The sequence below is a fragment of the Populus euphratica genome, unplaced genomic scaffold (assembly GCF_000495115.2).
Source record: "Populus euphratica unplaced genomic scaffold, PopEup_1.0 scaffold35.1, whole genome shotgun sequence".
NCBI lineage: Eukaryota > Viridiplantae > Streptophyta > Magnoliopsida > Malpighiales > Salicaceae > Populus > Populus euphratica.
In genome coordinates, this window is record NW_011499860.1 from 648,641 (window position 1) to 665,451 (window position 16,811).

At 30.0% G+C, this 16,811-nt stretch overlaps 1 protein-coding gene across 3 annotated transcripts; it reads left to right on the plus strand.

Moving 5' to 3' along the window:
• The first annotated feature begins 3,572 nt into the window (after positions 1-3,572).
• Positions 3,573-11,252, plus strand: LOC105124476 (dnaJ homolog 1, mitochondrial-like). 3 transcript variants are annotated; one of them, XM_011024507.1, is made up of 8 exons: positions 3,573-3,836; positions 4,758-4,928; positions 5,946-6,087; positions 6,219-6,276; positions 8,524-8,566; positions 9,697-9,745; positions 9,841-9,921; positions 10,015-11,252. In XM_011024507.1, the coding sequence occupies exons 2-8, from the start codon at positions 4,822-4,824 to the stop codon at positions 10,849-10,851; spliced, it is 1,317 nt and encodes a 438-aa protein (XP_011022809.1). In that variant the 5' UTR covers positions 3,573-3,836; positions 4,758-4,821; the 3' UTR covers positions 10,852-11,252. The 3 variants fall into 3 exon arrangements, with proteins under 3 accessions (XP_011022809.1, XP_011022810.1, XP_011022808.1); XM_011024508.1 differs by having other exon boundaries at positions 4,822-4,928; XM_011024506.1 differs by having other exon boundaries at positions 3,574-3,844; positions 4,815-4,928.
• The last annotated feature ends 5,559 nt before the right edge of the window (positions 11,253-16,811 follow it).

Here is a 16,811-nt window from a genome sequence, read left to right on the forward strand (position 1 = left end):
AAACTCATTAATTTTTCAATTAAACCCTTAATTAAAATGATCTAAATTTTAATTGAATCAATTCTCCAATTGAGCCATTAATTTAATTAATTAAACTAATCAAGAGTTTAATTAAATGTTTAAACTTCCAATCATGTTGCCTCTAGCCCAAATTTTAATTTATTCTTCAATTATTTTATTTTTACTTGTTTTTCATCAATTTTTAGATAATAAAATAATAATAATAAAAGTTAAAAATTGAGTTATGACAGAAAATATTCATTTTTATCTTATGATACCATTATTGGTGTGAATTATGATATTGGAAGTATATACGACTATGCTAATATTGTGAAAAGTAAATTTGGTATGAATTCCTACAATGAGCATGCTTTTTTATAAAATAGTTTTGATTATTTTAAATAGATATGAGTCAGGTTGGTAAGTTTTATAAAGTAATTTTTAATAATATTATAATGTAAATGACATGGTAAAGATTGTTTTGAAATGTGAGAAATTGAAGAAGAAGTAAAGTCATAGAAAGGAAAACTGGACAAACTTATATTCTAAAGTTTAGAAGAGATTAAGGCATGAAAATGATAACATTTGGCATGAGTTTTTCATAAAAGTTATAGCCTAAGGTATTATCTTTCCAATGGGGTTAACCTTGTTTGATTTGAAGCTATAAAACTCTAAATACAGATCAAAATATAAAGAGAGGTCAAACTGAAAATTATAATAGATAATTTCAACAAATTATAATATTAGTTGGTTTTGGTATGTTAATGGCAAACTAGGCTTTCCTTTCCTCAATAGAAATATATTTTGAAATCTTATATTTCATAAGAAACAAGCTACACCCAAAACCAAATTTTTATAACTTTAGTTACAATTATAATAAGAAATCGTGTTATAAATGGTCAAGATAGATTTACTAGGGTTGACTAGCTTTTATTTTTTCTTAAAAGTTGTCATGATGTAAGAACTAAATTGATAGGGTGGTAAAGGTGAAATGAAAAAAAACCAATTATTAATATAGAGTTTTAATTTCATGCGGATAAATTGAAATAAAGGAATTAACTTTCTGTTAATGAAATTAGTGCTTGGTAATGAGCAAAAGAACTAGAAATCATCTTGACTAGATTTAGGTCATTTTAGCTATGGATTTTTTTTTAATTTGTCCTTTAACATTTGATTTGCTAGTACTTAAGATTCAAGTCTTTTTTATTTTATCTTTTCTTTATTATTCATTGAAATTGTTGAGACTTTTAAGAATATTTAGAGTGCAACTTTCATAATATTAGCAAGCATTAGCTTTTTTTATCGGCCAATGTTGGTTTTTTATATTGTTATTGACTTTTTAAATAATTACATTATTAAATTAACTAAGTGTATTGAATGATTTGAATCAATGAATATGAATCCTAAATTTTTCTTGCTCTTTTTAAAAAGTTATTATTGCCTAAGCTTTTTTTATGAAAAATTTTACCTAGCCTATAAGTAACACCTATCTAGTTATTATAAAAGTGGTGACTTGTGTTACACCATAGATTAAGTTAATTTTTTTATAAAACAATAAAGATAACTAGAGAATGATAAAGTCAATCTAGATTAACTTGACCAACACGTGACCCGAGATATGAGATCATGATAATCCTGAAAAAAAATATCACAAAGCTTAAAGTCCAATAATCAAATGTTAAAGAATGAAAGTAAAATTAAAAAAAAAAATCATGTCAAATAAAAAGACCTGAGTCAAGTTAGGTTAACTTTACAAACCCACCAAATGCAATATGAGTTCGAGATTTGAAAATTATTTTAAAAAAATTAGAAAAAAATTATGAAGTTATTGAAAAATGATAAAAAAAAAAAAACCTAAGCCAACACATGTTAACTTGACCACCTCACACATAGAATAACCCTGCATAAAGGAAAGTAAAAAAAAAATCATAACACTAAAGGGTTAATGATTTAATAATAGAGGATAAATTGAAAAAAAATCAATTTAAAATAAAAAACGAGTTAACTCAGGTTAACTTAACTAACTTGTGACCCGAGATATGAGATATGGATAATCCCAAAAAAAGAAAAGCAAAGCAAATCATGAAACTCAAGACCCAATAAGTCAATGTCAAATGATAAAAATAACAAAAAAAAGATTAAAAAAAAGATCAAAGTTAAACTAGGTTAATCATCGAAACTGATGGATTGATTCACGAGACTAGGATTACCATGTAAAAGGCAAACACGAAAAAATTACAAAGTAAAATTTTTAATCATAAAAAAATAAAAATTAAAACAATAAGGATTAAATCTTGTACAAAAAATAATTGAAAGAAATTGATTAGGGATTAAATTGAAAATAAAATAAATGAGGAAAAGGATAAAAAAGTTGAATAATAAAAAAACAAGGACCAAAATTGGAAACAAAATGAAATTCTAAAGGACAAAATAAAAAAATACAAATGATAAAAAAGTAGCAATAAAAAAAATAAAAACTAGATTGGATACAAAAATTAAATGCTAATATATGAAATTAAAAATATTTTTTTAAAAAAATATTAAAATTAAAACAAATAAAAATCAAAAAAATAATAACTAGATTCAAAACAAATAATAATCAAAGGACACAATTGAAAGATGAATACCACCAAGACCCAAGAGAAAAAGAAAAAAGGTACGAGAAAAAAAATTCATCATTGTTGAACTGTTACCAACCAAATATATCACTCTAATAATTGTGTTGCTATTTTACATGTTAATGAAATGGTGATTAATAGTTTTTGATCACCAAAATATTTTTTATGCTTCTCTAGAATAGCACAGGGATGATGATACGTTATTATATGCATAGCACATGTTAACTTTTTTTTTTTTATTAATTTACTAATATTTTAATAATATAAATTACTAAACATATAAAAATTACAATAAAAAAACAAAACATGCTGCAAAGAAGAAAACACCCTCCCAGGGCAACCTTTAGGTTTTTTAAAATCAAAGGTTATGTATAGAAAATATGTAAAGATAACAAAACCTCTCTTTACAAAGTTAATATCTTTGAACTTTTATATCAAAATTATTTAATTGTACAAATAAATGGGAAAGGATATAAAAATTCCTAAATAAAAGACTATTTCTTTAACAATTTTTAAAAGTATTATATTCAGGGCAGAGTAAGAAAAAAATATTAAAAAGAACCAAATTAAAAGAATTATTTTTAAAAAATTAAAATTTTAATTATTTTATATAAGGAAGAGGATGGGAAAAATTTACTTGTAGGGCTAATACCCTTGCCAGCCTCTGTATTTGCCACTAATTATAATATTTTTATTATATATAAAAAAACAATGAATAACTAAATTATTTCTGATCAATCAACAAATAACATTTAAATTTAAATGCCCTAGAAAAATGAATTTAACCTGCTTGCTATCAAGACAATTATTAAGTATAATGAAAGATAAAATGATTTTGAATCCGTTTCTAGGAAAACACTAGTCCTTTTAATTTTATTTTATTTTTGTAATTATTTTGGAAGAGTACAAAATAGGACAATTGAACACAAGGAACTTGGACAATATCAAGGAAAAGAATCTAAGGCATAAGATGAAACGAACTGTATTGAACGGCAGAGAAGTAGGTTACAAATAGACAACTGTGAGGCAAAATCACCTAATGAGAAACTTCTAGCCTCATCCTCCTTCCACTTGCTGCCTTCTACTCTTGCCTGCCACCACCAACGCCACCTATCTCTTCACCTCTCTCTGCGAAAGAGGCAACTAACAGGCAAGCCACTGGCACTTTAAAAGAGAGGAGGAGGAGGAGGAGGAGGAGAAGGAGAATACACAAAGCAGGTTACTTTGCTTTCTCCTTAACTGCCCTAATTTTGCACTAGTGTCAATATATAGTCAGAAAGATAAAATTTGATTTTTCTTCATGGTTATGTTTTCTCATCTTGGTGTTTTTGTTATTGAATATAGGCCATTTTTGTTGTTGGGTCACTGGAAACTTTGTTATTTTACATGAATACCAATTGCAAATTGCTTCTTTTTGTTGGGATTGAAACCCTATTTATAGAAGTGATTTCGTGTTGTTTGGTTGACATTTTGAATGTTTTAACTGTATTTGAGAGCTAAAAGTTGCATTCTTCGTTTTGGGAAGCATTGAGAAGTTCTTCCAAAATGTTGGCAACCACAAAAGAAGTTACTTTTAGGTATAGAATAGAGCTCCATAAACAATTGTTTTTTTAAAAAGTTATCTTTTCTTTTGCTAATTGGCCATCGTCTTGAAGTCTTACATTGCTAGTGAAATTGTATGACATTCCCTTATGTGGGCCTGTGATGGAACTGTTAAAACATTAAAGTTTTAGCAGGAGCGTCAACTACAAGTCGTGTGAAACTCATGCTGTTATTGGCGAAAGTTCTGCGGTGATTTTCTAGTGGGTCTTATTGGTTTTCATTCACATTTTGGTTCAAGCATTGGTCAATAGGTTCGCTGCAAAGTTCTATGCTGATGACATGGAAACCCGTGACTTGGAGTTGGTTTCACTTCCAACAATGGGTTTGTGATTATGTGTTTGTTCCTAGTAAATCTGCAAATGACAGCTCTTGCCTTATATATATAATAATTGGTTATTTGTGTCCTTTGGAAAAATATGAGCAAAAGCCTTTTGTAACAATTATATAGTGTGTAGATTTGTATATGGTAAATGGTGCAATCAATTTACAATGGATTATATTGTATATGGTAAAATAAAAGTTTTATAATTTTTTCAGCTTGGAGAGGGCATTGGTTTTAAACTAGAACTTAAGATCTTCTATGTTGCTGAAATCTATTTAGATGGCCATCATACCTTGTGGAAGTACATCAATTGCTCAATGGGGTATTCGCCCTCAGTTTATGATAAGATCCTATATGCCAAATAGGATGTTGACAGCTCAATATGGGTGAGCATATCTATTTAATCTCTCTCTCTCTCTCTCACACACACACACGCACACGCACACGCACACGCACACGTGCGGGCACACACACACACACGCACACGCACACACACGTGCGCGCGCGCACAAGAAAAAAGGTAGGTTTTTCTTTTCTTCATTTATATTTGTTGGTCCCTTTGGGCCACTGCAACTCATTATTTACTGCCTGGCACAAGTCATGCTTGCTCACACACACAAAAAACACTTGGTCATGCCGGCTCATGAATCAATGAGAGAACTTCTCGTTTTATAGAGATACATGCATATTACTGGAAGTAATAGTGCTAAATTTGCTAGTTTGGTAGTGGTCAGGCATGATAGTAAGCACCATAGCAGGTCCTTGATTGTAGACAGCAAATTCTGCTGACATGCTCTGTTGTGAAATTCTTATGTTTTTGGACTGATAAGATAATGAGATGAAGTTTTTAGCTCTCTTCTTAATTTGAGGACACTTGAGGAGTCCTGATAATCTAAGATCATGAATGGTCCTTTACATCCATAAGTCTTCCACAAATGCAAAAAAAATCATGTCCATATAAAGTGAATTTATCATTGATGGTTCTTTTGCTAATTGGACAATTTGACATAATTAAGTTTGGTGCTCCCCGAGGGCACTGGAGGTTAACATTTGATTTATCCAAAGATGAAATTAGATGCTCTTTCACTTGGTATGGGTCCAAGCATCAGGTGCTTTTCTCCTTGCTGTGAGCCATATAACTGAAAGTTGTATTAAGTTTTTTTTTTATCCTTGATCAGTTTCTTTTAAAATTAGTCATGTGGCTGTTGAAGGAGTTCAATATTTTTGGCTTTAACATTGCACGGCAGCGATTTATTATTATTGCTACCATAATTTTTGTGTTGTGTTGCCTTATATTTTATTAGCATCTTGCAGCACTGCATTTTGATTTGATCATGTGCTAAAAATGTTCTTAAACTGTATAGATAGATAGATAATTGACTGTATTTAAAACCACCATGCAGTATTAACAACAAGATGAGCTACTTGGCGGCACCAAGCTCAAGCTTATTTTCACGGGATTCCTTCCCTGTGTTATCTTATACAGGAACTTCTCAAACTTCAAATGGCCGTAGGGGAGCGCAGTTTGTAGTCAGAGCGGATAGTGTGAGTGTAAAATATAGTTTTATTTTTTCTCATTGATGACAATGGAGGCAGTATTGACTGCCTTGTTGTTTGATTATTTGGTTTTTAAATGTTTGTTTGACTTAGAACTTGTAACATTTTCTCATTTGCAGGATTTCTATTCTGTACTTGGAGTGTCAAAGAATGCGAGTAAATCTGAAATTAAAAGTGGTATGTACTCAGTTTACCTACTATCCTTTGTTAATTGAAGCCTAATCTCATTCTGGCAATGTCATTTTTGTGTAGAGGGCCTAATGGAACAGAAAAGGTTTTAAGTGGCCAGCGATTTCAATAATATTTTGCATGCCCCATCTTCTGAACTTTATTAATATTACCTTTTCCATTCAATATTTGTTCTCTACTTGTCTCATTTTATGCTCTTAAGTAATATGCTTGTTTGGTTGTACTACATCCTAATTCTTGTGCCCAATGAAGCATGATAGTGGATAAATACCTTCCTCTCTATCTGGCATTTGGCAGAATTACTATTTTTGGAGTAATGTTGGTATGGTATTTAGTAAGTGTACAAGTGCTAATCTTATATGACAATCTAAGAATGAGAATACCATAGCACCATAAATTTTGTAGAACTTTCTACCATTTTACCTATAGATCGTGTAATGTACACTGAAAAGTAATAATCTTAATACTGCTGCGAGCCTCTTTATGAAGCCTTGTATTACTGTAAAATGTATTTGTGCACATCAATGAAAGTTGTTAAAAGAGGGCATTAGGTACTCTAGCATAAAATTATTGTCTGACATCCAATATGTAGAGCAGCAGGTTTGATGTTGCTGCTTCAAATTGTCAAGTGGTGGGCTAATGCTAGAGCTAGGTTCGGATTTCACAGGTCTTCTAGGTGGATGAAGGAATTTAGGTCTTCAAATTGTTGTGAAAAGATCCAGCTCTTGCAACTGATTTGTTGTTGCAAATTGAGAACTTGGGTCCAGGGATTTTTGTACAGTGGATGGAGTTAGAGGTGGTTGTTCCAATAGGGGTTATTAGGTGGTTAACTTTTTAGAAAGAATATAGTGGGAGGTTGTGACAAGGCAAGAAGCACTGCACCATGCACTGAGCTTATCATCTGCGCATGTTGACTTTAGATAACTTGTCTAAATTAGTGCAGCCATAACTGGGGCAAGTACATGAAATCAGTAGCTAGGCTTTCAAAGGATATTGGATCTTCATGAGTAATCTTGTTTTTAGGTTATAAGCATGCTTCAAAGATTGTAAATACTTGTTTCTATGTGCTGCAAGCCAGTTGCAGGATGGCCAGAATTATTGAAAAGAACAATGTTGAAATTGGCTGGAAATAGTTGAGAAACAAAGACAGAGTGTTTAGGGATATAAGCCTGAAATTATGTGCAATCACATATAAGGTCCTGGTGATGCAATCCTTAAATAATTTATTCATCATAGTCTATGTCCTATAAATCTGAACTACCAAAATACTCTTCATTTCTGAAATTGATTTGTTAATCTAAACAAAGATATAAAGAAGGCTCAACATTAACTAAAAAAGATTATGCTGTGAGCATCCAGTTTCAAATTTATGTCATAGTATTGCAGTCATACACTTATCTTCTTTTCAAGCTTAAATTTTTTTGAGCTTTCCTTGTCGTTTACGATTTGTGCTTTTTGGAGAGTTTTTTGTACTAGTGTAATGACTTGATAATCTTAATTGCCTAGCTGTGCACTGGAGGAACAAAAACTGCTTTTTATCTTTGGTACTGTGATTTCTATTTTACATGTTTCATTTTATTTTTTTTCTCAAAGCCCTTATGCAGAGAACAATTAAATGCACTGTCCTGTTCATGGTGCCTATGAAATAAGTTTGCATTTGTGTTTTTGTGCACACTGTGAATTGTTTCTGGTGGATTTTATTGTTATCTTATATGGAGTTGGTTTGCTATAATGCTTTTCTGTCATGATTTGTGGAACTGCTATACCATCATGTGTAACTAAATAGGTTGAATCTTAGATGATTGTTATCCTAAAAAATTTTTCCCATCTGTATGAAGTAATGAAATTAAGAACTGTAATGGACTGATTTTAATCTAAAGCTTCTTCACAAATTAAAGATCATCTCTAGTAGGACCATTTATGGAATTTCTGCAAAGGCTGGGTTTATCTACATTAATTGATAAGGTTACCGTGTTGTATTGAAAGAGCAATTCTAGGTGATCCGATTTGTTTCAAGATTGAACTTGTATGCTTGCCACAAATCAAACTGTATTCAGTTATTAATGTTTGGCATAGCTATATTCATCTTCTATTGAAAAAGTTCTGACTTTTTTTTTTTTGTTTCAATTCCTGATGCTTTTCAGCTTATCGAATTAATGTTTGGCATAGCTATATTCATCTTTTATTGAAAAAGTTCTGACTTTTTTTTTTGTTTCAATTCCTGATGCTTTTCAGCTTATCGAAAGCTTGCTAGGAGTTACCATCCAGATGTGAACAAGTAAGTTTATCTTTTATGTGAGCATGACTGCTCCCCTCCTTCAGCTCAATCATCTTGTTTTCTTTGTCTTGTGACTTTGTTTATGGGAACTGTGTACCATTTCGACTAGATTTAGGTGCTTGCCTTTTCCTTCTTTTAGAAACTGTCTCATATAGGCAAGCCTTCAGAGAAGGCATGGACAGACTTCCTAGGATGTGTGAGTTAAGATGTGCTCATTTGTTGGGCCATGCATGCCAATTGATTAGGAGAAGAACCCTGTATTGGAATCATAGGACCAAATCAAGGACCACATGGATTTGTCATTATTGAAATTGATTATTTGAATGATGATGGCAATTTGGAATCTAGTTGTTAATGGATTTTAAGAATTGTCTATACAGTAATTTAATGTACAGGTGTCTTACTGCTCAAGCCATGTTTTAGAATTGGCTCAAACACATTTGAAAACTGGAGAAATCATTTGTGCTTTTTAAGTGCAAAGTCGAGCATCCCCACCAGCATGAAGGGAACAAATTAAATTTTATTTATATCCTCCTTGCATCATTTGTAAAACCAGCAATCATTGTGACAACTGTATTTTGTAGGCTACTAAAATGGGAAGCCTCTCACCCATTTGAACCTTGAGTACCATTTCAAGGCAGCAGCTCTCTTTTTTCCTATTAAATGCTGCCTTTTAAACTCTCTCCTTATATGATGAAGTCAATATGAACAATTTTCAATGTGTGTGGATCTAGAATTGTATGATGTTGGATGAATTTTGGTGATTGGTGTTTCATATTGAATATGCTCTAGAACTCAGAAGGATTTTGTTCTCTTTAGTTGTAAGGCTGGCTCCAATTCCCAATATTCCATTAATCCTGCTTGGAGGATTTTAATATCAAAGGTGGGAGTTAATTTCAAACTCATAACAATCTATAAATTCTGAATAGAGGTTCTTTACTGACTATGATCCTCGTTCTATGTTGTTAGCAAAGAATAGATGCATTATAGTGTTCTGTTCAATCCTTATTTAGCGCAAAAGCAACCAATTCAATTTTGGGGTCTTACAATTATTTATTCTAAGTTTCATCTTAACCTGAACAAATTTAATTCCCAGACCTGTTTGATAATATTGTATTTTTGTGCTGCAGAGAACCTGATGCGGAACGGAAGTTTAAGGAAATTAGTAATGCGTATGAGGTGAAAGCTCAGTTTTATTGTCTATGATTTGAATTGTGATGATTTTGTATACCATGGTCTGTAGTAATTGATCTGAGAATAAACTTGACTTGCAGGTATTATCGGATGATGAGAAGCGATCTTTATATGACAAGTATGGAGAGGCTGGACTTAAAGGTGCTGGCATGGGCATGGGGGTAAGTTACTAAGGTCAATGATGAAAAAATCATTTGTTTTAAAGTTTCGAACCTGTCCATATATTTGCCTCACCCTCCACTTTATCATACCAGGATTTCAGCAATCCTTTTGATTTGTTTGAGTCACTATTTGAGGGCATGGGAGGCATGGGAGGCAGAGCTTCCCGGAATAGAGCAGTTGATGGCCAGGATGAATATTACAATCTAGTCTTAACTTTTAAGGAAGCAGTTTTTGGGGTTGAAAAAGAAATTGAGATAACCCGACTAGAGAGCTGTGGAACTTGTGATGGTTCAGGTGCCAAGCCTGGGACGAAGCCATCTAAATGTAGTACATGTGGTGGGCAAGGCCAGGTTGTTTCATCAGCGAGGACTCCCTTGGGTGTTTTCCAGCAAGTAATGACATGCTCTTCATGTGTCGGGAGTGGGGAAACATTTAGCCCATGCAACACTTGTTCTGGGGATGGACGGGTAAGGAGGACAAAACGCATCAGTCTGAAAGTTCCGGCTGGTGTGGACTATGGTAGCCGTTTGAGGGTCCGATCTGAAGGTAATGCTGGAAGGAGAGGTGGATCTCCTGGTGACCTCTTTGTTATTATTGAAGTCATGCCAGACCCTGTGCTTAAACGTGATGACACCAACATCTTATACACGTGCAAGGTGTCATACATAGATGCCATTTTGGGCACCACAATTAAGGTGCCGACAGTGGATGGCATGGTGGATTTAAAGATCCCAGCTGGAGCTCAGCCAAACACCACACTTGTAATGGCCAAGAAAGGAGTCCCTGTGCTAAACAAAAGCAACATGAGGGGTGATCAGTTGGTTCGCGTACAAGTTGAAATTCCAAAAAGATTGAGCAGTGAAGAGAGAAAGCTTATCGAGGAGCTTGCAGATCTAAGCAAGGGCAAAGCAGCAACCAGTAGAAGATAGTTGCCAAGACTCTGCGTTCCTTTTACAATATGTAGCTGGCCCCGTCACACCTGATTCTCCTTTTTGTTGGTGTAAAATCTTGAGAACCATGTTAGATGTTTATAAGGGAGTTGAGCAGTTCTTCACTGTTTGAACTGCGGGAGGGGTAAACAAGTGTTTGGAGTGGTAGATATGAACTGTATCTTCAAACGAAGGAGCAGATGAAGAATTGGAGACTTACTGCTTCGATTTTATTCTCTCTTTATGTTTTATTTTTGAACATGCAGTTCACTTGCATAGTAATTATTCTTTGGGATCATGGCTAAAATACGTTCAACCTTTCGTATTTGTATTTCGACTTCTGAGGGCAAAAACTACCTCTGGATAAGTTCATCAGTTCAGTGTCTGCTTCAATACTTCAATTCCTTTGTGCCCTTTTTGTTTCTCACATTATATGAAGATAGGTAAACTATCCTAAACCTTGGACAAGTCTTCATAGATTTGGAGAGATTCACGTCTCAAATCTCGAGATGTCTGTCTTTGCACGCATCAACTTTGCTTCTGGTAGGACTTGAACTGATGAACTTGAAAGATGGAACGAGGAGATGGGTTTTTTCTCCCCCTAGTTCAGGTAGAAATATGTCCAGTATTTCGAGAGTATTTGTCATTTTGTACTCCTTTCATTTATAATAAGCCAATATATTGATTGATAATTATTTGCTAAGTTTTATATGATTTTCATTTCTATTTCAATGTATTATTTTTATTATTTAAATGAAATCAATCTTGATGTAAATTGTCAATCATTACATATATCTCAATTCCAATTGATAAAATAATGGAGATATTTCCGTAACTTAGAGATTTTGTAATTAAAAAAAAAAAAATCTTATGAGATGAAATCATATCTCCATGTCAAATGTTCATAGGCTCTTAAACGAAGACATAATTTTGGAGAAATTCTTCCATAACCATGTACATCAATCTCGGCTCAACCTCAAGATAACTCGGATGTCATGACTCATGAGACCATTTTTCTCCATTATTAGGAGTTGTCAAGTTTTTATAAGCTTCTCTTCGAGTGATTATACTTCTATGATTCTTCTCAGTTTTCGCAGTCCAAAATTTCCCTTATATTCATCATTTATTGTTTCTTAAATTTTACTTATAGTTGATCAATCCATATAAAATCATCAAAAAAATACTTTAAATAAACTTCAAAAATCCTCCAAAATAAACTATAAAGACACATCTTGGATTTAAACTTGGTAGCCCAAGCCTAATGTACTATACAATAAGGGCTAAGAAAAGTAGGTTTGAATTCATAAACTTGGTAGCCCAAGCCTAATGTACTGTACAACAAGCGCCAAGAAAAGTAGACTTGAATTTATTAAATAATTTTTTAAAGATCCCATGTGGATCTTTTATTTTATATATTGATTTAAAATATGTTATTTTAAGTAAAATATAGCTCAAAATATTATAAAAATAAAATTATATTAATCATCTTCTTTTCATTAGCTCAAAATATTATAAAAATAAAATTACATTTAATCATCTCTTTTTCACAAAAAACAAGATTCATAGGTTATAAATACATTATGAATCCTTCAAGTTAAAAGTTTACTATCTTTTCTTTTTAAATATTTTCAGCATATATATTTTGAATTTTTTTTTCTATTAAGTTATTAGCTTTATCATCAAAAAGTCCATGTATCTATAAAAGTAAATATTTACAGTAACCAACTACCAATTATCAAAAACGCATTTCATATTAAGCCACCAAATATTTTTACTATAAAAAATGTATCATATTACTTAAAATTAATAAATCAATCAATTATCCAACACATCAATATTATTTATAAGCAACTTAGATTTTGGGACTTCTTAGTAGTAAATATAAAATCATAAAATCATCAATAAATTTATTCCTATCATCTTAATATTTATATCTTAGATAAATTACATATTTTGATTTCATAAACACAATTCTGAACCTAAAAAAAAGGAGCATAATGTTTATATTATAAGCTATAAAGTACATGTCTTAATGCACAATAAAAAAAAATACTTACAAATTACATTGTGTTTCTGGATATATGCACATATAACTTCAATTTATTACATCAAATAAGTTTATGAATTAATTTTTTTAATTCTTGAATGATTTCAAATATATATAAGTGTAGTGCTTTATAGACAAGAAAAAAATTAGAAATTATTTTTTTTTTAATTTCAATCTAACATTTATAATCTGGCCATTATAAAGAAAAATAAAAGAATAGGTGTTTTGGATCGAGGTTGAACTGTTCATTATAGATAAGCTTAAGTCCACAACCAATATATAAAGAATATGCATTAATAACAAAAAAAATATTTTTTTTCATTTTTATGGTATTTTTTATTTGTTGAAAATAAAAATAAACTTTTCATAAAAAAGAAAAAGAAATACATCAAGAATACAAGAAAATCAAAAGTAATCTTAGTATTTTACGCTTTTAATAATCTAATACAGAATATTAATCTTACTTTATTTAAAGTAAAAATAATCATAAATTAAAAAAAGAAATCTATATTATATTATTAATAAAAATGAGATTTAATATACTAATTAAATATGAGAATATATATAAAAAAAGTATATGTATGTAAAATAAAAAAAACTATTGTTCATGTTTTTTTGTTTCATTTGAAAAACAGAGAACACTTGTGTGAAAAAAACTGTAGAGAATCTCTGAAATATATTTTTTAAAACTTTATATATTATATTCGGAGAGTAAGTAGTTGAGTTTTTCTAATTCTAAGTGTGGGTCTGTATATGAAAAATGTCTCCGAAAGTTTTGCACGTTGATTTTGGAAAAGAAACTAATTGTGAGATTGACAGACAGAAAATCAGAGTACGAGAAGCTCTGTCGGCTCTCGAAAAATTCCTTACACGTGTTCAAGGCATCATCTACGTGTCTTTTCTTTGTTCTTTCACAAATCCTAGGTAAATTCAATTATTTTTTAAAATATTTTAAAATAATATATTAAAATAATATTTTTTATTTTTTTAAAAATTAATTTTTAATATTAACCCATCAAAATCATTTAAAAATATAAAAAAATTATTTTAAAAAAAATTCTTTTACAATTAAAAACAAACATGACATGTTATTTTTCATGTAAAAGCAAATTATCAACAAGTAAAGGCCATTTACAAATACTTCAGGTGTTTCTCAACACATGCCTCAGAACAGAAGGTCCGACCGTTGTCGTTAACAGACTCAAAACTAAAAACACCAATCCAAAGCCGCCGTTCCGGTTCCAATACAAACGCCAGAATGGTGGCGTGTGAATAACACGCGCCCAATAGGAATGGGGTGTGACAGAGCCGTGGTTCCCGTCAGTCATACATTTGTTCAATCCTAAACATATCATGGAATATATATATATATATATAACAATCGTTGTAACTTTTTGAATAATGGAGGAAAGCTTTCGATTAAAAAAACAAATAGTTTGTTGTCCGGTCAAACCCATTGGGCCGAAGCCCATCCCCGAGGTCAAACAACTTTATTAATTATTTATTAAATGAAATATTTAAAAAAAAAGAATTATCCGTTTTATTTATATAATATTCACCCGGTTTGTATTAAATTGTGAATTGTACTATGTACTGACATCGTCCACCCTTAGCTATATTCAAAATGATAAACGGTCAACAACAACAACTACGTGTCTTTTCCCCTCACACACGTCTCCAACGCGCGATTTAAATTCCATTTCAACCCGCCATTAATTGTATCCCTTCATTCTATTCTCTCTCTCTGTATTTTTTTTTTGAACAAAAACATATAAAAAAATTTAAATATTTCTTTACTTTAAATTTTTAATCTTTTAGATTTTTTTATACACAAATATAAAGAATAAATTTTAAACATTAAAAATATTATTTTTATATATTTTTAATTAAAAAATATTTTAAAAAATAATTATTAATAGCTATAACTCCTAACATTAGTATAGGTGTAGCAAACGGGAAAAAAAATGCTTAATATAAAAGAAGTTAAATATTGTTGGAAAAGCACTATACTTCCACATTTAATAAACATTGAATATACTAACATTTTTATTCCTTCACCTAAAAAAATTAACATTATCAAATTAATCACAAATAAATAAGATTTTTTTATTTTAATTACATAAAAAAATAACTAAAATATTATTAAAAGCATAAAAAAAAATTAAACTAGCGTCAAATTTTCTCGCTCTCATTCTCAAAAATTATAGCTTAATTCTATTTGTTATTGATATATTAACTTTCTTCCTTATTTTTTTTTATTTTTTTTGGTTTTTTATAAAAGTTTTATTTAATTTTATTCTTTCATTTTAATTTTTGATATATTATTTTTTTAATTTGATCTTTATTTTTTTTATTTTTAATTATTTTAATTTATATTTTTTTCTTTAACTTTTTTATAAAAGTTTTATTGATTTTTAATCTTATCATTCAACTCAAATTGATGATATTATATTTTTTTAATTTAGTCCTTATTGTTTTGATTTATATTTTTTTCTTGATCATTTTATAAAATTTATTATTTTTTTCAATTTAACCCGTCAAACAAAAATTTATTTTTATTTTTTATATCAATCTTGATTCTCATTCTTTTTATTTTTGGGTACTTTTGCTAAACTGACTTTTCTTTTCAATTTTGATCTTTATTTTTTAATTGTTATTTATTTAAAATTCTTTTTTACAATTTATTCTTTAATATTTGATTAATTTGAAATTGAAATTTATGATTTTTTTAAATAGAGTGTTTCAGGTTTGATGACCTCAATCATGGTTTTAAAAATTAACTCTTGTTTTTTTTTAAAAAAAAAGCTTTATATTTATTTTTATATTTTTAATCGAGTTATTTTAATCTTATAATCTAGATCGGGGGTCTAATGAGTTATCCCGAGTTGATTCAATTTTAATTATCGTGATTATAAATTTATCATACTAACTTAAATCAAAAAATAAAATTAATTTATTCAATCTAGTTACATTTATAGCCTGCTTCATAATTTTTTTTAAACATGTTCACAAAATTTAAATATAATTTTTTAACATATAAAAATTTATATAATCCACCCACAAGAACCATAGCCACCATTGCTACTTTATATCTCACGTTAAAAATAATTCCACTAAACAATATATATATATATATACACACACACACACACACACAAAAAAGAAGAAGAAGAAGAAGATAAACGACAGATGATAGGCACATCATGATTTAGGCTGGAAGCAGCCCACCCTAAGCAAACAAGAAAACAACTACTTTGAAAGTCACCAAGAACATTATGCCATTATACCCCTTTATCAGAAATATCTTGTCCGGATTGACACACCAGCTTGATGCGTTCAGTATATTTTACGAATCAATTCAATTTTTCCAATTTTTTTTATAGAGATTGAAGAAGACGCAGATTAAAAAAAATAGTTTTTTTTTTTTTATATCTGGTTTTGTTAGTGAGCACATTGGTTTTTACGATTTAAAATCTCTTGTAAAAGAAACTAAAGTTTTTTATACTTTTCTATGTTTTAAATTATTAATTTATTTAATATTTTTAGATTATTTTGATGTATTGATGTTATTTTTAAAAATATTTTTAAAAGACAACATTATCACAATATTAAATCAACTCTTAAAAGAAAACTTGTTCAAATTTAAAATCTCGGCTGTCAAACTTCGCCTAGAGCTTAGATGGAAGAAAGGTTCCAAGTTTGTATTTGTGTATTAAAATAATATTTTTTTTATTTTTAAAATTTATATTTTATATTAGCATATTAAAATATCTAAATTTTTCAAAGTAGAGTGATGGGTGATAGCTTTACTTTCAAGAAAAAATAGAAAAGAAATCCCAAAGGAAAATATATTGGACAATGCTCTCGTTTAATGCAGTTGAATACGCTTTGCCCCTTGTTATCACAATGCAGA